Genomic DNA, 23004 nt, shown 5'->3' with positions numbered 1-23004 from the left:
ATTATTTCATTCTCTTTGGGATAAACCAAAAAGGTGTTCCTATAAAAGTTTATTTCTGAGAAATTCGGCACCATGTATATTGCGTTCCTTGACTTCTTCGCCGCGTAGTAGCTAGCTGAACACAATTCGGAAGATTCAGTACGCTCTTTCCGAGAATCGATTTTGAAGGAGCAGAAGTAGACTTATTTTCCGCCGCATATGCGACGTTGAAAACTTATTTCCTCGCATAAGCAAATACTGCTTTCTACTCCTACTCTGTCTGGTAGCTAGCTAGTTACTGGCGTGAAAATCCTCACAGCTTGTTCGGAAACTTTTGCGAATAAAACAGCTGCGTCGTTCTGTTTCCTGCTCCTATAAAATACACCCATACCCTTCTCTATTTCAATGCCCCCAACAACGATCGCATCGCAATGGGACCCTTTGGTCACTTCTGCTCGTTTACTCGCCCAGTTTAGAGCAAATTACAGTACTATAAGATCAGGTTAGAGAGCCAGAAGTTGGTATGCCTCGCGCAGGAAATAAAATTAAAAATCCTTTTTCTCGGATGTCTCAATATTCAAGGGGGTATGTCACTGTTCATGCAAATACATAACTGGTGTGAAGGCTAGTTAACAGCAGAGTGTAGAGACGGGTAGCGGGAGAGCGCTTGATTGAAAAAAAAACAGTTATCTGGGTGGCAGTGAAATTGAGGTGTCCCTAACGCTTGACATGTTCCGTCTTTCGAAGTCTGCTTTAAAAGTCGGACTTCTCAGTAACCGGGCACAGCAAGCCTCCTGTGCACTCGCTGTCTCTGGTCAAATGATGCCTCGAAGAGGAAGCCGCTCCGACCTGTCACTTATTCCATGGCGACAAATCAACGAAACTTAGTGCCGCCGCGGTTTCTCAGTCGTTACGGCGCCCGGCTGCTGACCCGAAAGACGCGATGTGTTCTCTTACCACTTCTAGTATCTCGCTACCAATTGCGAACTGCTGTTCCCTCGCGAGACTGCATAACATTACTTTGGTTTTCCGCATGTTAATTTTAGGACCTACCGGTTCTGCTTTGCCTGTCTAACACATCGATTATGCTTTGCAGCTTATCTCCTCAGTGACTTAGCAAGTCAATGTCATCAGTGAATCGCAAATTATTTGGGTATCCTCTATTAACTCTTATCCCCGCTGTTGCCTTAAACAGGTGGTGAATAGCATTGGCGAGATCGTGTCTCCGTGCCTGACACCCTTCCTTAGAATTTTATTGCTGCTTTAAGTTCTATGGTAGCTGTGGAGTCGTTATAGATATCTTTCAGTATTTCCACATAAGACGCTTCTACACCATGATTGCACAATGGCTGCATGACTGATGAGGTCTCAACTGCGTCAAATGCTTTCTCGTAATCAATGAATTCTATTTGTAGGGGTTGGTTGTATTATGCGCATTTCTCTATCCCCTAATTGATATCGTGAACATGGGCCATTGTCGAGTATCCTTTACAAAGGCCTGCCTGATCATTTGGCTGATTGAAGTCTAAGGTTTTCGGGATTCTATTTGCGATTACCTTAATAAATACCTCGTAACGGACACTGAGCTGATCAGTGTAATTTTTCAGGTCCTTGACGTTTCTTTTCTTATGAATTAAGATAATGTTAGGGTTCTTCCAAGCTTCTGGTAAGCTCGAGGTCATAGGGCATTGCGTAAATAGGGTCCAGTTTTTCTAGCACAATCTAGCCTGCGTCCTTTAAGAGATTGCTGTTACCTAATCCTCACCAGCTGTATTCTCCCTTTGCATTGCTCCTAAGGATTTCTTTACTTCCTCTTTCGTTACTGGCAGGCTGGCCCATTGCTGTGCACTACTACCTCTCTCATTAACGTTCTTATTGCATTGGCTGCTGTATATATTTGTGTAGAACTCTTCGGATACTTTAACTATCGTATCCATATTGCTAATAACATTGCCCACTTTGTCTCTTAGCGCATACATCTAGTTTTTACCTAGGCCTAGTTTTCTTTGCACTTATTTTAGGCGTTCTTGCAAGCATTATCGATCTTCGCCACGTTAAACTTCCTTATGTCGGCTACCTTGCGTTCATTTATTAACTTTGATAGCTCTGCCAGTGCTATTGTCCGTAGGGTTAGACGCTTTCATGGTTTGGCGTTTCTTAATCACATTTAATCACACTCTATAATGAGAGGTGTGAGATTATCGTTCATTCTTTCAACATTAGATCGTCTTTCTTAGTTAGAGCCGAATATCTGTTCTGCAGCGATATCCTGAATTCTTCTACTTTCCCTCTTACCGCTAACTCGTTCATGGGCTTCAAATCACTGATTTCTTTCGTTCCCTTCTCAGGTCTCAGCTAATTCGAGACCTTAGCATTCTGTCTTTCTCTACAGCGCACCTTTCCGAGTACCTCCACATCCTGCACGATACCAGGGTGTGCGCATAGCATGAAGGCTATTTCATTTTCAGTCCCACCATTGGGGCTGTTCCACCTCCGCATCCTTTTATTTCGTTTGCAAGTAAGGTATTCAGGATCCGTAAATTATTTCTCTCTTCGAACTGTACTAATAACTCTCCCCTGCTGTTCCCGAAGCCTATGCCATAGTCGCCCACCGCCTGGTCTCCGGCCTGCTTCTTGCCTACCTTCGCATTGAAGTCGCCCATCAATACAATTCATTCTGATTTTACTTTGTTCATTGCCGATTTCATGCCTTCTTAAAATCGTTCAACAATCTGTTCATCATGGCTGCATGTAAGCGCATAGGCCTGCAACACCTTCAGCTTGTACCTCTTATTAAGCCTAATTACGATAGCTGTCACCGTCTCGTTAATACTATAGAATTCCTCTATGTTGCCAGCTATATCCTGGTTGATGAGGAATCCCCCACCTAGTTCTCGTTGCTCGTTAATCCGCGATAGCACAGTACGTGCCCAACCCTTTAGTATTGCACATGCCTCATCTGTCCTCCTAACCTTACTTAGCCCTATGGCATCCCATTTAATACACGCTAGTTCCTCGAACAGCACTGCTACCTGCCCGAAGAGAGAGAGAGAAACAACTTTATTTGCTCGAGGTAAATACGACGTCTAGTTAGAGGCCGTCGATGGGAGTGGTTCCCTCTTCACGGGACCCATATGCATCCCTGGCCGCCTGGCCCCTGGAGATCAGGACGAGCTGGTCTTCCACGGCGGGGCTGGTTAGCAAGGTCTCCCATCGCTCGGTAAGGGACGATGGGGGATGGGGTGGGGTAGTGGGGCAGGTAAGAGGTGGGGGGATTTCCTTGATGAAGTTGCATACTCCAATGACATGTTGGAGCGTGCCTAACTCAGTCTTGCAGAAATCACATTCCTTCTGGTACCTTTCCGGGTACATCTTGTGTTGAAGGTGAGGGTGCGTAAAGGATCCTGCCTGTATCTGCCTGTAGATCGCTTGCTGTTCTCTGGTAAGCGATTTGTGAAGATCGGGGTAACGTCGCCTCTCCGTCTTGTAATAGTTCGTAATTTCCTTATAACTAATAATGGACTGTGGCTCACCTTCCTCTGCCCGGTGTTCCATCTCTCGGGCGAACTGGTGGGCAAGCTCGTTGCCCTCCAGCACAGAGTGAGCCGGTGGCCTGCCCGTAACCTGAGATTCTTGGCACCCTCCGCTGCGTCACTGCCGCCTTGGTCAGCTGCTCCCCAGCCGCTGGGGACGGAGGGCCGAGGTTTAATTGGTTTGCTGATAGAAGGTTGTGGTCAAGTACTACACCAGGGTAGCCAAATCCAGCTCTGGTGAGGAAGTGCGTTGTCGGTTCTGGTCACTGAGATCAGGCTTGGTTACGCATTTCTATCCACAAGCCAAGTTTTTTTTTATTTATACCCAGTGGAGATTTGCGCCTCGCCGGGATTCGAACCCCGGTCCTCTTGCACGCGAGACGGATGATCTACCTCTACGCCATCGCTGCATCGATGATACTCTTAGGAGTGTCATTTTTGCGTTTCAGTTGCTGTATTTTCTTGCTGCTTCAGGGTGTACGTTGACGCCGTCATCAACCACATGACTGGTGGCTTGAAGATAAACAAAGGTACGGCTGGCTCCAGCTTCGATTATGCGGAGTTCAGCTATCCCGCCGTGCCTTACGGCCCGGAAGACTTCAACAGGAAAGAGCACTGCGGGACCTCGTCGGGTACCATCGAGAGCTACGGCGACGCCACCCAGGTGCGGGCCTGCTTCATAATGATTGAAAAGGAGTAATATTGAGGTATGTTATTTCGACGCTCTTAATGAACACCTTTCACTCGTTGGACTGGAAAAAGGTTGCAAACACCTTATTTTACGAGATTAAGATATGGTGGTGCGTTGCATATTTTTGTAGAAGAACATTGAACTTCCTTAATGCTTGTCCAGGCTTGCTGTTGCATGTTTTATGAAAGTAATGGAAATTGTGACAGTTGAAAGTTTCTGCCCTTAATTAGGATGTGTTATAATGTGTCTCCGCTGTAGGCACCTTCCACTCATTGCGGGCAAGGAGGAGCACCTCTTGGAAAAAATTGAAAGGTGTTGAAAGTCAGTCACATAGTTTAAAAGTAGGTAAGGTGGCGTTGTGCAAACGCCAGGAAGCTTTAGGGGTGGGATGGCTTCGTATAGCGTGTGTTCGGCCATGTAGGGCACGGTTACACTGGCTATGAACGCTCTTGTTCATTGCCACTAAAGCATCTGCTTGGCGCTATAACCACTTCTTTCAATGAGGAACATTTTTGGTGCGTTGCCGGGCCGCATCTTCAAACGCAACGTGTTCGCCTCGGAACAGCTGACGCGATAACGACCAAGAAAAACTTCGATCCAGGTGCGCAACTGCGAGCTGGTCGGGTTGCGAGACTTGAACTTGAGCCGAGAGCACGTTCGGGTCAAGGTGGCGGACTATATGAACCGGCTCATCGACTTCGGCGTTGCCGGGTTCCGCGTCGACGCCGCCAAGCACATGTGGCCGGCTGATCTGGAAGCCATCTACGGAAGGCTCAAGGACCTTAGCACGGAATTCTTCCCCGCGAACACAAAGCCGTTTATCTACCAAGAGGTCATTGACCTGGGACATGGCGAGCCGGTGGCTCGCTGGCATTACCAACACCTGGGAAGGGTCACCGAGTTCTCATACGGAGCCAAGCTAGGTACGTAGACTGCATCTTCGAGTTTGGGTTCAAGATTTGTCCCTCAGTCCACGAACTGAGGGATGAAAGCGTCTTAGCTACTGCACGCTTTCTTATATGCGCGGACATAAACCGTGCAGGAATGATGCATTGGCTCACCTTTTTTTTTTACTGTTTTCAAAACAAGTTTATTTCATATTTACAGTACATGGTTATGGGGTATATACATCAGGATGCCCAAAAGTCGAGACTGCAAATAGGGCCTCCTATGGCTACATGAACAGAATACATAAACCGGCGCATGCACAACAATTCGAGGTAAAAAAAAGAAAAAAGGAAGGCAAATAAAGAGACAAAAAGGAAAGAAGTGTACAGCAAATGAATGTTACATAGTGACTGCAAACACAAAAACGTTGTTAAACATCTAAAGATTCAAACAAGTGGTGTTTTAACATTTTTTTGAATTTGTACAATGACATTGGGGATTTCAGTGAAGGGAGCAAATTATTCCAAGTGGACATGGCAAAGAACGATGTAGTTTGCTTTCCATAATTAGTCCGTACTTTTGGCAACAATAAATTGTTCGACAAAGCAAAACGCGGGACGTTACTATTAGTAATTGTATTTTCAGGGACAAAATTAACACATATATACTTATTGATGACTTTGAAAAGAAAAACCAGGACCTGAAATTTGTGTAAATGTTCTAGGGGCAGGACATGTAGTGAATGGAACAAAGGTGCAGACGGCTGGGTAAAAGAAGAGAAAGTGATGATTCTAAGTGCTTGTTTTAAGGCGGAAGCCTTTAATGCCTCATCGTTGTAAGCAGGAGTTGTCGACAGAAAATGTCACGCTTTTCAATTGGTCGAAACGGCCGTGACGTCACAGGGCGCGAATTTCAAATGGGGCCAATTGTACTTTGGCTAGTAACCATGCAACCAATTAAAGGGATCGTATAGTGATGCTCCAACTAAGAGGGACTGAGTTTAGTTAATTGCTTAATTAAATCAATTAGCCTACTAAGATAGAGAAGAATAAAGAGGTCAGAAGAAAGAGGAAAAGAAAAGAATATAAAGAGCCGCGTAGCAGTAACAACCGCGTCCGCAAACACAGACGCTGCCGAAAAAAAAAAAAAAACATAACCGGCCGAAGCCTCGTTCGCTCCACCACCACCTACTTCTCCACCCAGTTTCTCGTTTCATATACATTGTGTCGAACATCCCAGACAGTTCCAATATTTGAGAGGTGAATGACAGAACGCGATGGATAGAATTGCAATAGTACAAATATCAAATAGCCTAATTAACCTTTCCAGTCAGACCACATAAATCAATAAAACCGAATACGGAATTGATAGAGTTGGGGAATCGAACCAGGGCCTCCGGAGTGCGACACGAGCACGCTAGCCACTCCGCCATGCCAGCTGAACGGTTTGGAATGAACAAAGGCGCGTCTAGCTAACGGCGTCTTCGTTCACTCCCATCTTCCCCCCTTCCCTTACGGCGAGGTTCAGATGTCCACCCAGGTATGCAAGAGAGAGAGAGATACATTTCCTTTCCTCAAAAATAAATTTCCCTTCCAGCAAGGCGTAGAACCGAATGGGCGATGGCGTTCTGTGGACTCCCTTTCAGCGTTGCAAGACGCTGTCGCCTTCCACTCTTAGAGGCGAAGCTCAACATCTTCACCACACATCAGTGACACAAGTAGACAGCCAATGGACGCGTCATTCGCTGGCAGCACTTCAATCATCATTCACAACCACATTCGTGGCAGAATGCTGTACTCAGGCTTTCGCCTTGCACCACTTTAGTCGCCAAAGTGGCTCCTAATTTTTTTCATAGAAAGGAGTATAGAAAGATGAATTCTGTATGTGCTACCCCATGAAGTGATACAGTAATTAATATGGGAGTGTATGAATGCGTAATAGATTGAAAGCAACGTATGTAAGCTAAAGAACGACCTTGTTCTGATGCAAGGTTTCTGGTTTGTGGTCACCCATTAGGCGCTTACTTGCGTATTGCCTTCAAGCATTGTGACAGCTGCTAAAGATGTCAGCACTCAGGGAGCTAGCACTAGAATGCCATTCATTTGAGTCAAAATGCTTCAGCGGTCGTTTTTATGAGGCCTTCCCTTGCGCTTGCTTCATCAGGGGCACTAGACGGCGGAACAGAAATACTTCTACGATATAAAACCGAATGTATCTCCTTACATTAATGATAAAGGAAAATGCCCTGAATATTTCTACTGAGCAATGATGCCCTGCTTGGTGTAACCAGCGTGCATAGCTGGAAGAAAATTCAGAAGTGTCGACCGCGAGCTTTTCTTGGGCAGCGAAAATTTAACTAATCTAGACAGACAAATAAATAATACCGGAACCTTTATAATATAGTACACCCCCTGCGGTAGCTTAGGGGTTAGCGCGCTCGGTTTCTGAGGCGCGAGGGCGCTGGATCAAATATCGGCCCGCACAGGCGGTGTTTCGAAGGAAGCGAACGCGGAATATGCCCGTGTGCTGTGCGACGTCACTGCATATTAAAGAACCCTAGGTGGTCGAAAGTAATCCTGACCATAGGAACCTGGTCATCGGGGCCCGAGCGTCAGCAGCCTCCAGTGGAGTCTTGGACGGAGCTAGGGCACCACGAACTCTCCGTCATCTAAAATACTCGTAGAAATAAAAATACCACCACCACCTCACACTTCTCTTCTTCCCTTCCTCTCCCTTCTGTCACTCGTCACTCCTTCCCTTCCCTCATGACCCTTTTTGGGTGTCGACACCCACTACGACAGTTATTACGTCCTTCCTTTACTCAAAAGAAATTTTCATTCCATAACTGTGTTCTTGACGTACTTCTAGTCGATGTTGATATGTAAATACTGCTTTGTTTGTTGGTTTTTTTCACAAGGCGCGATCTTCCGCAAGCGACCGGGCATGCTACTGAAGCACCTCACAAATTTCGGCGAGTCCTGGGGCTTCCTGGCCGGCGGTGACGCGGTGGTTTTCGTCGACAACCACGACAACCAGCGGGGACACGGAGCAGGCGGCGCGGACATTTTGACCTTCTTCGACGCCCGCCTGTACAAGATGGCCACCGCATTCCTCCTGGCCTGGCCGTACGGACTGCCTCGCGTGATGAGCAGCTACCGCTGGCCCCGCGACTTCCGTGACGGCGTGGATCGGAACGACTGGCACGGGCCGCCATCCGACGCCGATTGGAACATCAAGCGGGTCATTCGCCACCCTGACAACAGCTGCGGTGGCGGGTGGGTTTGCGAACACAGGTGGGAATCGTTTGTCGGCGCAAGATGCGATAAAAAATTTTCTATCTGCCTAGCGAGCGCCTCCTCTATTTTTACAATGCCTGCCGAATACGGCCGATCCAACAGTCCAAACCCCTCTCCTATCCTTTTTTTCTACTCTCCCCCGTCGGTCGGCTAGCCTTCGCGCCTGTTCTGCGTCTGGGAGGGGGGGGGGGGGGAGAGTACCATTTGTGTGGCGCCTGATGTCGGAAAGCAGACGAAAATAATTTTTTAAAACGTTCTCTTTTTTTTTTCGTGAGGCGGCACTCTGCATCTCTCATCATCCGGCTGCCTGTGAGGTATGAACGCGTCAAAGAGTGCGCCATTCGTGGCGCTGGTCACCTTGGCGCTTCTCATTGTGGAGCCGCTGCAGGCGCTGGTTTTAAAATAAGCCAGAGACAGTGCGATGCAGCGGCGTTGGCATTGCAGCGAAAGGCTGTGGCGACTTGTTCGAATCGTGTTTGTCTTTTAGCTACAGCGCTGAAACATTCCGGGAGAGGCCATGAAATTGCTTGGCGTAAGTATGGAATCAGAGGGTAAAGGTAGCTATTAATAAGTTTTGCTATATTCGTTTGCGATTCAATCATGTAAATTGGTTTTTGAGGAAAGGAAATGGCGCAGTATCTGTCTCACATATCTCGGCGGACACCTGAACCGCGCAGTAAGGGAAGGGAGGAAGGTAGGAGTGAAAGAAGAAAGACAGAAAGAGGTGCCGTAGTGGAGGTCTAAGGAATAATTTGGACCACCTGCGGATCTTTAACGTGCACTGACATCGCACAGCACACGGGCGCCTCCGACGTTTCGCCTCCATCGAAACGCGGCCGCCGCGGTCGGGTTCGAACCCAGGTACTCCGGCTCGGTAGACGAGCGCCTTCAGTAACAAAAATGGTCGAATGAAATAAATAAGCCATGGTAAACGTTCCTGAGCAGGCACTTTTGGAAACCATCAGGTAGCAATAGATTTCAAGTCGTAGCTGCACTTTTTGCAAGATGAGCTGTCTTCGTTACGACAACTAGATACAGATTTTTCTCGGTCCGTGGACTCTATGTGAACTCTATTCGCAAATGCATGGCGCAGGAGCGGATGCCAAGCTTTTATGACGTTCTTCCTGGTCCCGACTACAATCATGCGCTAATGAAACGATGGAAAACTAAAAAAAGCGCTTGAAGAAAGGGAGGCAGATAGTAGTAGTAGTAGTAGAAAACTTTTATTGAGATCTTTTAAGAGATTCGCGGATTCGAAGCCTCCGTCGTCTTTCGTGGCGCCGGCGACTTGAGGCTTCTCTTCAGCAAGGTTGGGCCCCTAGTCCAGGGCTCCACTGAGTCGCGCTGCATCAGTAGCGTGCCGCACTAAGGCCCTTTGGTCCGCGAGCTCGCTGCTGGTGAGCCGGCTCTCCCATTGCTCCGCACTCGGGAATTCGTGTTGGTGGAATGCTTTATTTCGTTCGCACTCCGCGCCGCCGCGGTGGCTCAGCGGCTATGGTGTTCGGCTGCTGACCCAAAAGACGCGGGTTCGATCCCGGCCGCGGCGGCTAGAATTTCTTTGGAGGAGAAATTCTAGAGGCCCGTGTACTGTGCGATGTCAGTGCACGTTAAAGAACCCCAGGTGGTCGAAAATTCCGGAGCCCTTCACTACGGCGTCTCTCATAGCCTTAGTCGCTTTGGGACGTTAAACCCCATAAACCAAACCAACCAAACCGTTCGCACTCCCATGTGATGTGGTATAGTGTGGGTGTGTCGCCGCACCAGGGGCAGTTTGCTCTGTATTGTGTTGGTAACATCTTGTTATAGATGTACAAGTTGGGGAAGGAGTTTGTTTGTAGCCTACGCCAGCCGACTGCTTCCTCCCTCGTGAGGGCTTTGTGTGGTGGTGGGTACTTGAATCTAGTCCCCCTGTATAGTTGTAATGTCTCTGTGTATCCCCCCTCGCATGCTAGTAGCTGAAGCTCCAGAACATCTGACATGCCTGCTCGGTATGTAAGCCCTCGAGCTAGGCTGTCTGCTCTTTCGTTCCCCGCTACGCCTGCGTGGCCTGGGACCCAGATTATGTGTTGTATGGGTGTCTTCTCAGCAGAGGCTGCTGCCCCACTGATTATCCTGAGGGCCATGCCGCTAATTCTGCCCTTCGTATAGTTTTTACACGTGTCTTTCGAGTCTGTTAAGATGTTTAGGTCGACGTCGCTGGAGAGGGCGATCAAACACAGGAGGGCGTTCAAACTGGCACCTCAAGACGGGCGTTGGGTGTGTTCTGTTGCGTTCGCTGTTGTGTTCTGTTCGCTCGCGAGATGCTTTGTCCTCTTCGCGCGTGCACAGGTGGTTGCGCTACAATGCAAAAAATTTCTTATACGTATAAATATGTCTAAGTACAAGCAAATAGACAGAATTCTAGAAATGTAAAAGACAATAAATACAAAGAGTGGAAATGTATATAGCAGCAGGCACATGCAAAGTATTGCATACGCGATTACTCTAAATGGTTGTAAATATATGTGAATGAATGCACGTAAACATCCCCTTTCTTTTCTACAGTCCCTGCAGCAATTTTCCTCAGCTTCACATAATCGAGCGTAAAATCTCCCACTCTTCACACAAAACTGAAAGCAGCAGCCGTACGGAACATGATTTTTCGGTGCCATTGTACTGCTGCAGCGAGGACACCTAGTCAGCGTCGCGGACCACACAAAGCAGTTTTCCTAAATCATGGTGCCATGAAACGAAAGAACGTAACAACTATTCCACTGGCAAGGAACAGCAATTAGCGGGGCAAACACCTGAAACAGGGCCTCAAGTATGCCAGCCACCTCTTTCAAGCGACAGGCCGACTCAGCAGACGGTGAACAAAGCTGCCGTTTCAGCTGTTTGGCGTGGGAAAAAGCGCAATGCCGCGGATGAAGCGAGAGCTACGTATTTCACAAGAGCCAATGTTTAAGCTCACTCTGGGACGGCAAGACGATCACTTACCGTCAACTGATGCAATAAACGTGTCTTTGAATTTAGACTATGCTTGCCCTTTGGAATGGCTGTGATTATTTGACGTTATGTTGATGCTATGCTGTGTATAAATATTTCCTTTTATAATAGGGCTAGCATTGCGTCGTATCGCGTTCTCTTTATGAAACCTTAACAAAAATAGCGTTGAGGTGTGGGTTTGGTCTTGTTGGTAATCCATTCTTGACCACAAAGCACGCAGAAAACGACAAAGACGAGAAAAGACAGCGACAAGCGCTAGCTTCCAACTGAATATAATTGTAAATATTGATCGAAATATATAGGAACATGGTAGGGATGAAAAAAAGGAAAAAGGGAAACAAAGGAAAAGAAAACAACAAATAACTCAGAACACGAAACCAAAGGGAAGTTAGCACGCGGTGAGGGCACAGATATCGAATCACCTGTTGCGAAAGAGCGACTGATGGCCTCAGGCAGTCACTGCCTCTCCTATCTGTCCCCAGCGCCTCAAGTATTTTTCATGTGACCTGCGTACGATGGCTGTCAATGACTGTATACACCTCTCGAAATCGGTAGCACAGTGGCCATCGCCCTCGAAGTCACAGTCGCGACAGTGAATCGCAATTCACGCATTTTTCATGCATTGTTAGCATGCTCTCGCAGTCGGTCATTTAGATGTCGTCCGCTCTGGCCAACGTTGGAGCGGCTGCATGACAATGGTATCTTGTAGATGATACCCTCCTTAGAATCGGCATACCTGTTGGAATGCCGTGTCTGACAACCAGCACTTCAATTCAACGATGGGTTCATCAGCCTATAAAGCCTGCCAAGTTTGTGAGATAGTGAAAGAATGACATTTGCTTTGACCCTTCGAGCAGTCTTCATAAGATTGGACAATAGCGTATGGATGGCACGCTTCCGACACTTTCTTTTGTTTTTTTTTTATTGTTTAGCCACCTTGTCGCGGTGATCCTTTTGCTTTGTGACGGTGCTCTCAGCCACAGCACAAAGCAGGTAAGCGGGATACCCACACGAGTTTAGTCGATTAATCAGCTTGAAAAAACTTTGGTCAATCATTCGCGGGCATGAAATCATCACGAAATCATGCCCTGAACTAAGTGTCGTTCCTTCAGCGCCCCACAAACTAGGCAGGCTTCGTAGGCTGACGAAGCCATCGGGGAATCGAAATGCAGGTTGTCAGTCGCAGCATTCCAGCAGGTATGTCTGCTGCAAGGATGGTGTCGTCTACTAGGTACCACTGTCATGCGGCCGTTCGTACGTTGGCTAGCGCGGACAGTATGTTAATGACCGAGCGCGGGAACATGCAAAACAGTGTACGAAAATGCGTGAAACTCTCATGATTTATTGTCCCGACCATGACTTTAAGGCCGGCGGCCATTCTGCTCCTAATTTCGAGAGATGTATAGTTATCGACAGCCAGCGCGCGCAGATTACACGAAGTACTTGAGGCGCTGGAGATAGATGGTACCGGCGGTGATCGCGTAAGCGTGTTATCAGTTGTCGCTCGTTTCCAAAGGAGATCCGATATCTGTGCCCCAACCGTATGATAATTTATCTTTATTTTTGCGTTGTAAAACATTTGTTGTTTTCTTTTTCTTTTGTTTTTCATCCTCCTCCTGCCCCCCTCCCTCCCTTTACGTTTACAACAAAATTCAGTTGGAAGTTAGCGCTTTTCTATGTTTTTTTTCTTGTCTTCGTAGTTTCCTGCGCGTTTTGTTGTTAAGAAAAAGAACAAACATGCAGGCCTCAGGTTATCACTAATAGAACAGGAAAGATTGCCAGTTGTAGCGCAGCTGCACAGCTGATGACTGATATTTAGGCACTCTTTTCGCGGTCACGGCAATGTAGTAATAAGAAGACAAAAGAGGGCAGAAACAAAGACCTCCATCTATACATCATTGTGTTACGATAGCGCGGCGGTGCACGTTGCGCTCAGCACTTCATTCGAAGGTGCCTCCGCGAGGCTACATGGAGAATGACGTGAAGCAGAGGAGGCGGTTGTCGATTCTCGTTTTCTCGCGGAAAAAGTACCCCCAAAGGAGAAGTGTAACCGCTTATTTCGTGTGAAAAAGCGACAGCATAGCCTCTAACCATAGGCACCCATGCCATTGATACCCGTAGTGCGGCCCGCTCTACATTGCTTGAGTTGCTTGTTTGTTCGACTCACTACCGATTGCTGACGCAAGTTGCGACACCACTTCGGTGTTAAATCTCACGCAGATTCGGGCGCAATTACTCCCGCATTAGTATGATAATTTGGCCACCAGCAATATTTGCCAACAGCGATACGACACCAACGCCGGGAAAACGCCTCAACGGGCTCCTCACGCTATCGCTTAAAAGAGGTTTGCCCTCCAGCGCTTCGTCCCATGTGCGAGCGGAGCCGGGTGCCGACATTGGATAGCCTGGATGCAGATGCTCAAGAAATCGATTTCATTCCTCTTGCGAAAAGTAAACGAAAGGATGTTTTAGGCGAAGTAGCGTCCCGCGCACGCGCCAGCGCTCTTCATCCGTCAACTTTGACCCGCATAATCGGCGAAAATGGCGAAAGAGGTCACTGCTAGTGTTCTTCCACGAAGTGCGTTCTTGCGATGTTATAGGTGATTGTGCTTAGACCTATGTAGATCAGTCAGGTCTGATGTATGGGCCTGATTTGTGAACCTTATTTAGCGTTTAAGTCTCGCTACGGTGGAGCGATTGCCGGCGGAATCCATTAACCCCACCAGTAACATGCAACAACCTGGAAACCTGGACATGGCGCGACGAATTGCAGGGCAAAAACTAGAGAGAATGTTTACTACATTCGAATCAGTGCGAAAGCACGGATTTCTGCGACGTAGAAGAGACGATGAGCGGGCAGTGCAGCGGGCGATACACTGGCGCTAGGCGAGCTGCGAACAAAGAACGGAACATATGACGCAGAATCAGACTAATGCTTACACACTAATAATTAGGTTCAATGCTATCTTTGGGGCCAGCGCTCATGCGCTTGTTATCCCCGCGCGTACCGGCCTCAAACAAGAAGGCGCGGTATAGTTGTCCTGCATCGCTGAATCTGAGATTAAACGATGGAGAGAGGGATATCCCCCTAAACACCACCTGCCACGGTTTGCAGGCGGAAGCTTCACGCCATTTACAGAGACGCCGCCGGCAATGGCGCTGCCGGTCAGTTTTCGTGTTTATGGTCCACCTAATGCTATGGTATTAAAAAAAAAGTTCACGTCACAGTCCAAACGAAGCAGCAGCGATGCCGGTGGACAGCATTCCGCTCTTGCGTCCACAAGCTCCCGTCGCACCGAAAGAGTAACCCGTAGCATGCTGCTGTCGCGTGAGCGTAAGCCTGGTGCCTAGAATTTTCCGCTCGCCTTGCACTAACATTAACACCTCTTTTTGGGATAGTTGGTGCATACTTGAATTAGCGAAAAAATAGTGCCCAACCATGCATACCACAGGAAAGGAACGAGGACGAGACACAAGCGCTTGTGTCTTGTCCTTGTTCCTTTCTTTCGATTCGCGAATCACACGCTGCCTAACAAAGTAACGGTGCACAAGGTAAAGCGTGCCCTGCTGGCGGTGCATAGCTCGCGACTAAAAGAACTAAATTCCACGCGCATATATTCGGTTGCGCTTGACGCGTGTCCTGCTTTGTGTTTGTGCCTTTCGCGCAGCCTTCCAGTGCTTGAAAGATTGCAGCAACCTGACCGACATCATGTACGGCTTAAGGTTTATGCGACACGCATACAGCTGTAAGATGTAGTGTAGTGTACGCGTTGCGTGACCATCCGCTGGCGTATAGGCGTAGTGGCCTGCACAGGCGCAGTTTTTGCCAGCATTCGATTTCGGCGATTTGGAATGAATGAAATGAATTTGAAATGAAGTCATTCGCTGAATGGGAATAACTTTGAAAATTGCTTCTTTACTATCTGCCGCGCACCAGCAATATGTCTGTTCTTGGTGTACGAATTATGGCGCTTAGTCAACGAACGCATGAAAGCGCTTAAAACGCAGTATTAAAAATTTCCTTTTTTAATCGCCTTGGTTTTCCTGACAGGTGGCGCCAGATCTACAACCTGGTCGAGTTGCATAACGTTGCGGGTTTCATGCCTGTCTCCAATTGGTGGGACAACGGCTACCACGCGATTGCTTTCGGTCGCGGAAACGCCACGTTCATCGCCATCAACAATGAAGACTTCCGTCTAGACACGGTTCTTCAAACATCCCTACCGCCGGGAAAGTACTGCGACGTCATTTCTGGCAGCAAGACTTCCACTGGTTGCAGCGGAAGGGTGATCGATGTTCGCCCTGATGGTAAAGTTTCTCTCACCGTGGACAACGCCTGGGAAGACCCAATGGTTGCCATACATATCGGGGTAAGAGCCGCCGGCTTATATGCGCTTTTGCTGCCGCTCACAGTTTCGGGAGGTTAATCGTGAAGTGCTTGCTATTTTCATAATCAACTTAGGAATGCAGCGGCAAGTGCACCTGAAGAGAGGCCCTCAAACCAATGAGATCGGCGAGCTGGCATGACGTCGTGATTAATCTCTTGCACCTGCTCACCGCTACACTGTCACATTTGGAGGTGTGAAGGGATTAGCCGTGATGTCATGACAATGGTTTGGTTTGGTTTGGTTTATGGGGTTTAACGTCCTAAAACAGCTATGAGGGACGCCGTAGTGAAGGGCTCCGGAAATTTCGACCACCTGGGGTTCTTTAACGTGCACTGACATCGCACAGTACACGGGCCTCTAGAATTTCTCCTCCAAAGAAATTCAACCGCCGCGGCCGGGATCGAACCCGCGTCTTTCGGGTTAGCAGCCAAGCACCATAACCACTGAGCCACCGCTGCGGCATGTCATGACAATAGATCGGTGCCTTGGTTGTTGGACATTTTTTGCCAGGAATTTGAAGTTGTGTTCTTGGCTGCATACAGCTATAGCCTGTGTGTGTAGTTTCAGTGGGGATGCGAACAATCCAACGTACTTCAGCAGAATCCGGCGCGAGACCGTAAAAATAAACGAACTCGTTAAAGCTCGCATTGAGCTCAAGCTATGGTATGCCTCTTCATTAGCCTATTTCTCAACTCCTGTTGTAGTCATCTATGTTCTTCTCATCGAAATGTTTGCATTATTCACCATATAAAGTAGGTCGAGAACATCGAGTGCAAGAATTTAGGGAACAAGACTATGATTAGAAAAGAGACGACAGCAAGAGCGCTTACAATGCAAAGCCAACTAGCCCAGCTTCATGCATTGAGATTGTAGATATTTTCCATGGTTTTACCGACTTAATCCAAGCTCAGTAAGCAAAAACATTACATTTCAACGATATTAAATTCCTTCAAAGTATAATGTTTGAAAATCTGCACACAAGAGGCGGTCACGGAGACAAACCAGAAGCAGATTATCATTATTATTGTTCACAAAACATACACGCACATGTAGTAAACACATGAGGGACCTTTGACGGGAACCTCCACGGGGAACCTCTTGTCAGAAAAATGCGCCAAAAGTAAACAAAAGTACAACGCGTCTCCACCTGAACTTATTTATTTATTTATTTATTTATTTATTTATTTATTTATTTAACCATACTGCAGGCCAATGCTTTGGCCCTAGCAGGAGGGGCATTTCACAAACAATGCAAAGTAACACAAGGCCGTGCACACCCCCGTTCCAAGAACTGCCGGTCATTTAGGGTCATTTTTCGTCACAGTATCTCGGGGCTGGTATGATCTTGCGCTGGACACCGCGCATCATATGATCCCCATCCATTTCTAGAACGCAATCGATGCCGTGGTTATTTAACTGTCATGCCCATTCTTCACCTGTTGCCCCGTACCAGTGGCCTTTGAGGTACCGACCAACGAAAAATGATGGTCGATTTGCATACTTGATGGAACAGCGCAAAACATCGGGACAAGAGACAAGCGCTGTCTCTTGTCCCGATGTTTTGCGCTGTTCCATCAAGAATGAATAACCAACATGCCCAAGCTGCTGTCCTGGCGATTTGCATAGTTGGGCCAAATCCGAATTGGGTGCGCTAGCAAGTCGGTTTCGACTGCGGTTCCAGTGTTCACTAATGTCATAGATCCCCGAGAGTCCTCATGCCACTCGCGGCGCAGTGATGGAGTTGCTTGGGATCGGATGATGCGACCCAGGTTGCTCTTCCCGAGCTGCCTGTCGCGATTGATTGAGCTGCCACCTGATGCGGTGGGCAAGTTGATACGGCTGCTACAATGTGCCTGAGGTAAACACCGAAAAAAAAAAGCGGTACTAAAAATACACCTGCGCGTTTGGCGTTGGTGTCCACTGGCCGCATTTTGTGCTCAGAACAAAACGCCGCACAAAACACACACGCACACACAGTACAGAAACGCCGGAACATACACGCACACATGCCTTTCATTCGAGTGAAGGTTTCTACAAATTCGTTAAGCCGCCGCGGTGGCTCAGTGGTTGTGGTTCTCGGCTGCTGGCCTGAAAGACGCGGGTTCGATCCCCGCCGCGGTGGTCGAATTTCGATGGAGGCAAATTCTAGAGGCCCGGGTACTGTGCGATGTCAGTGCACGTTAATGAAAATGCACTCCAGGTGGTCGAAATGTCCGGATCCCTTCACTACGGCGTCTCCATAGCCTGAGTCGCTTTGGGACATTAAACCCCATAAACCAAACCAAACCGAACCTATAAATTCATTGTCCGTAGCAAGTGGTGCTGTGGTCAAAGCACGCTTTCTTAATCAGATCAATGCTAGCTTTGATTGAAGGAAGAATATGCGTCATATGCATGTTCTTCTTATTCTTGTGCACAAGTGCGTCTTCTTATTAGGTCAAATGTCAATGGCAAATATTTAGACTACAAATAACAGACGCGCGACCGGAAGCAACAGAAACCGTTTGCTGGAAAAAATACATCACTATTCTGACGCACAACTGCTACGAAGAGCTCTCTCAAAACGTTGCACAAATAGTGGTTCACGAAATTATCTTTTTCTTATTATAAATTAGTACTAAGTGATACCCCAGTAGTACAGCCTTACATGGGCGAACACATAAGCATAGTAAATAAATTTCACTAAGACCGGAAGTTACTGCCTTATGTTGACGGTTCAGTACTCTTTACTGTTCCATAAAAGGTGACTAGAAAGAAAAATGATATAAAACACATTAAAACACGTTCTCTGCTCAATTCACAACGCTGCAGAAACATACACAAAAGAAACAGTGAAAAAGTATTAAACTTGAAGCGTGTGCTTGCTCTGACAACTTGCTACAATCTTTTTAGTAAATATATTTACTACCGTCTTAAAAGTAGAGGAAACAATAAACGACACTTACTACCTTTTTCTACCTCTGGTTGTTCGTTACTACCTTCGTACTCGTCTTTCGCTGAACCTTTAAAAAGGAAGATAATACACTTTTGTTACTAGAAATGTTTTGTTATTATATATGGTGGTAGCGTCATACGGCTGCTTCATTTACAGCTACCCCAATCCAAGATCCGTAATTGGGAGCCGTGTCAACAGGCATGATGCATTGGTTCTAACTCAGGATTTTATTTGATACAAAACGGGACAAGGTTATTTGCACGCGTAGTGAGTCTCTTGCTATTGTACGCCTCTTTTTAACCGGTCGTAATCTTGTTTCCTGCAACTTTATGTGCGCACGGTAGAGTTGCTTGCGTGATCTCGTTACCTTCATGCTTTGTACGCTTGCGGGTCGCAAAAAGAATTTGAGACAATTCTCAACCACATCTTAGCTTAGGTGTGTGTACTGCGACCAGCGCACTGCAACTAACTGTCACTAGAACCGGGAAGTGATCACATCGAAGATACTCTTCTTTTTAACTGTTTTCGAGTATGCCAAACTTAACACACCTCGTCAGCACACCGCGCTAGCAGGCTAACAACGTATGCAAAAGGCAGCTACTAGGTTTTGCTTACTAAGTGCCATCAGTTTTATTTTAAAAATACTTCACAATAATGGCCCTCATTCAAATACTTACGTGCAATGAATGCTTTTGATGGTTTTACTGTACAGGACGCAGTCACTCACAGCACCATATTTGAGGCTGCGCTGTAACCAACGTTTTCGTATCAACGAACAGTTACTTGCTCTCATTAGTGCTTGCTATTTTCTGTCGCTAAAGTTCTTGTTACGACTCTCAAATGGTCCTGTATGTTTTTTACTGGTAGTTATTAGCTCAGCTTACTAACACCATAATAATATACATGAGAAACAGTTACTACCTATTTTGTTAGTAACTGTGCTACCTTTTTTAAGAGTATAGGATGAATTTCTGGAATCAAAAGTGGTCTATGGTTTTGCAAGGGACAGCCTCACTCTTCGCACGACAGTACATTAGCGAGCAACGGATTAATCATCCAATGGGCGCATTTTACTATCTGGCAATAATATTCTCTGACATTTTGCACATCTCATTAATATTTTGGCACCCGCCTTCTAGAGCTTCGCGACGCGTGTTGGCTGCGGCTGTTACGGATCCGTTCCAGAAGTGGTCTGTGTAAAATGAGTTTTCAGCATTATATATTCCCTTGTTTGTATTTTTCAGGCGAAACTATGAAGTGGCCGGAGACCAAGGAAGCGGAAGGACAAGTCGAATGTACACCGCGAATCGCGAATTAAAGATGTGTTAAACTTTTCGGCTGTGAACTTATAGAAAGATGAGAGCATGTTGGCTTGATGTTCCAATAATTGCTCCACTGCGACAACTTATACGATGCAACTTATAGACACGAGGTCATAAAAAGGTAAGACAAGAACCGCAATCCAATACCTGGAAGTGAACGTCAGGGGCTTCTGTCGGAGTTAATTTATACAGGAGCTGTGTCCACTGAACAATTGTTCGTGTTATTCGAGAAACCCGCCCAAATGGTTGAATGTCTATTGTGTTGTTCTCCTATGCGCAATGCCGTTGGATCGGTTCGCGTCAGCGGCTGCCGCATATCAGTGGACGAGAAATACAAAGCATGGTCGTACGCTGTGACACGGCAGCACAGGAAACCGGTAAAATACAAGGTGGCCAGAATTAACCATGGGTATTCCCTTATACCGCGTCCTACATGCCCTACGCTCAGCTTCAAGACGTTAAACCTCACATACTATGTTCTCCGCGAAGACTGTAAATGCGCTTTGGAATATGTCGGGTACATATGGGCCTACGAGGAATTTGGAGACGGTTTGTTTGCTAGATACCTCGTTTGTCTTGGTCTGTTCAAATCTTTCCGCCCGTTAGTTTTTGTCGATGCCTGGGAGTCTTCGCTTCCTCGTGATATGTTTTATTGTAGCTTGAATCGATACCACTCTCTTTGCACACCCCAGTCAGAACATGCAGTTTACTGTGAACACATAAATAAAAGATTTAAAGTTAATCGTCGCTGTAACGGGACGTTTTCATACGATGTACTGGGTATTACGGATTAATAGCTATTCCCTTTGGGCGCTTACAAAAAAAAACGCATGCATGTGGTATCTCGATTCTACAGAGTAAAGTTTTCCTAGAATGGGACATATGACGAACTTCAAACGAACCGCACTGGCCGCGGACATTTCGGGCTGTGTGTAACGATTTGTTCAGGCGCTTAACGCTTCCTTTCTCAATCGAATCGGCAAACTGAAGTTGATGACCATCAATTTTTATGGCGCAAGGGCATCTCTGGCCAAAGAGCGTCATGGCACAAGATATTTTCTTCTACTCAGGGTAAGATAAAGGACCCATTTTCCAAGCATTTCACCCCATATAAGCCAAGCATAGCCGGGCTCTCTCGAGCACTGCGTAAAATAGGCAGAGATATATTCCTACCGGCGTCTGCATGGAGGGTTCTCTGGACGAATCGTCGGCTCGGGCGATTGGTTTCAATGCGGCAGGTCGTGGCAGGTCAGCTGGGCTGAGCGATGCCATGGTGCTCGATGCGCACTCCCCTTTCCGCTGTGATGTCGACACAGTTTCCATCATTTTGGAGTTCTTCCTTTTTCAAATGTTCACCCTGTGCAGGGGCCGCTGCGAGCGCTCCAGGCTATTCAAATTCCATGTTGGTTAAGTTTCCGTTTTAGCAGTCTCATTTAAAATCATTTTGCAGTGCGTTTGGTTTACTTGGTGGTATCGACGTCCCGTTGGTTTAACAACGTCAAGTGACGGAAAACTAAACCGCAAAGCAAACTAAACCGCAAAGGAGGCCGCTATCATCAAAGCAACATGATGGCAGATAAGCCCGTTGGCAGGTGTTTGTGATCATGGTCACTGTGAGGCGTTAGTCGTAATTTTTACTTCGCGCTCTTTTCTTTTGCCTCTTTTCGGGTGAATGTGAGATCGACCACTTTCAGTTATGATTTCCTAATAACGAGCTAGGTGGCCAGTCTTTTAAGCGCTTATTTTGGGCGTGTTTCAAACCAAGTAACAGTGATTCCTTATCTGTCTTGTGCAGATGTGATAAATTTTCCAACCCTTAAAGCATCTATCTTTCACAAGCTACAAGATAACTCCATGGGGCATATTCTCCTAGCGCTTCTGTGTCATCGCTCATATGATTCAATTTTATCTTCTTTCCCTTCGTCTCTGTAGCTGCGGCGTCCAACAAAGGGCCTGTCACACAACCTCGACACGTCGCCGACGCAGACCCGACGACGACACCGATGATCGGCCGACCGGTCGGCAGACCGTGTCTGCGGCAGACCAAGCTGTCACACTAGGCCGACAGCAACACCAACGCGACCGACGGCCAGATGTTTTCGCAGTATGATATGCTTTGACGCCCGCGACGCCGACAAAACCAGTCTGTCGACCATCTGCGACCGTGTCTTTGAGCTAAAACATTCACCAAACACGAACTCGTTTCCTCGATAGTATTTTATTGCGAAAGCAATACTAGTTGCACTTTCAGCCCGTCGCGTAGCCAGGCCGGTAGCAACCATATTAGCATATTGGATTGGATTGGATTGGATTGCATTGTATAACCGATGCATCAACACAAGTCTAACCACAAACACCACCACCAGCTACACTACCAGCTGAACCATGGCGTAGCTACGGATATTGCTTTCGCAATTACCGGGCTTAACCAAGCTAAGCCACAGCCATTTTTTTGTTTACGTTCATGACAAACTCTGGGATAGATAAGTTTAAAAAATGCATCATTTCTGAGGATAGTTGGTCAATACCGAGGTGCTGGTATAAGTTATAACTACGATACAAGCAAATTTCATCCTAAGCCACTTACTGCTGCTGCTTGGTGAGGCTCGCCTGGCGTCTGCTGCCGAAAGCGTCGCGGAAATGGAGCATAACTTTATATTGTTATTGGACGGGTTCGCAGTAAAGGAGCGACTAGGGTAGTTCCGGTATTACGGCGCTGGCTAGTTCCGAAGCACCTTCAACTACGGCATCGATCGAAACCAGCTAGGCTTAGTGACGATCAGATCAGCGGGGAGGCAGCGCAGTTCGTCCTCTGGCGCTCCCGCAGGCGGGGTCATTGCTGAAAGCTCGGCTCGTGCACAGGCATGCTGTCGTTGCTCGAGAATAGCAGGCAGCCTTTCTTATCGCATGGCTGCTCTGTCTTTTCTGACGGGGAACGTGGAGTAGACCGAGCCTGCTGGCCGGCCGGCCAGCCTGGATCCCGTCCG

At 47.2% G+C, this 23004-nt stretch overlaps 1 protein-coding gene across 3 annotated transcripts in view; it reads left to right on the top strand.

Annotated features, from left to right (window-relative positions):
- LOC149362684 (alpha-amylase-like) overlaps nt 1-20029 on the top strand; it is a 31771-nt gene extending 11742 nt beyond the window's left edge. For all 3 annotated transcript variants that reach the window (XM_089573163.1, XM_089573164.1, XM_089573165.1), the window contains 5 exons: nt 3987-4176; nt 4805-5126; nt 8009-8384; nt 15424-15742; nt 19940-20029. In XM_089573163.1, the coding sequence (XP_089429289.1) occupies nt 3987-4176; nt 4805-5126; nt 8009-8384; nt 15424-15742; nt 19940-19951 (1219 nt within the window). In that variant the 3' untranslated portion in view covers nt 19952-20029. The remainder of the gene's footprint in view (nt 1-3986; nt 4177-4804; nt 5127-8008; nt 8385-15423; nt 15743-19939) is intronic.
- Nucleotides 20030-23004: the final 2975 nt, after the last annotated feature.

The sequence above is a fragment of the Amblyomma mixtum genome, chromosome 2, assembly GCF_055824585.1.
Source record: "Amblyomma mixtum isolate Tamu chromosome 2, ASM5582458v1, whole genome shotgun sequence".
NCBI lineage: Eukaryota > Metazoa > Arthropoda > Arachnida > Ixodida > Ixodidae > Amblyomma > Amblyomma mixtum.
The sequence above is the reverse complement of the archived record's forward strand: the minus strand, read 5'-3'. Positions and strand labels throughout refer to the sequence as shown.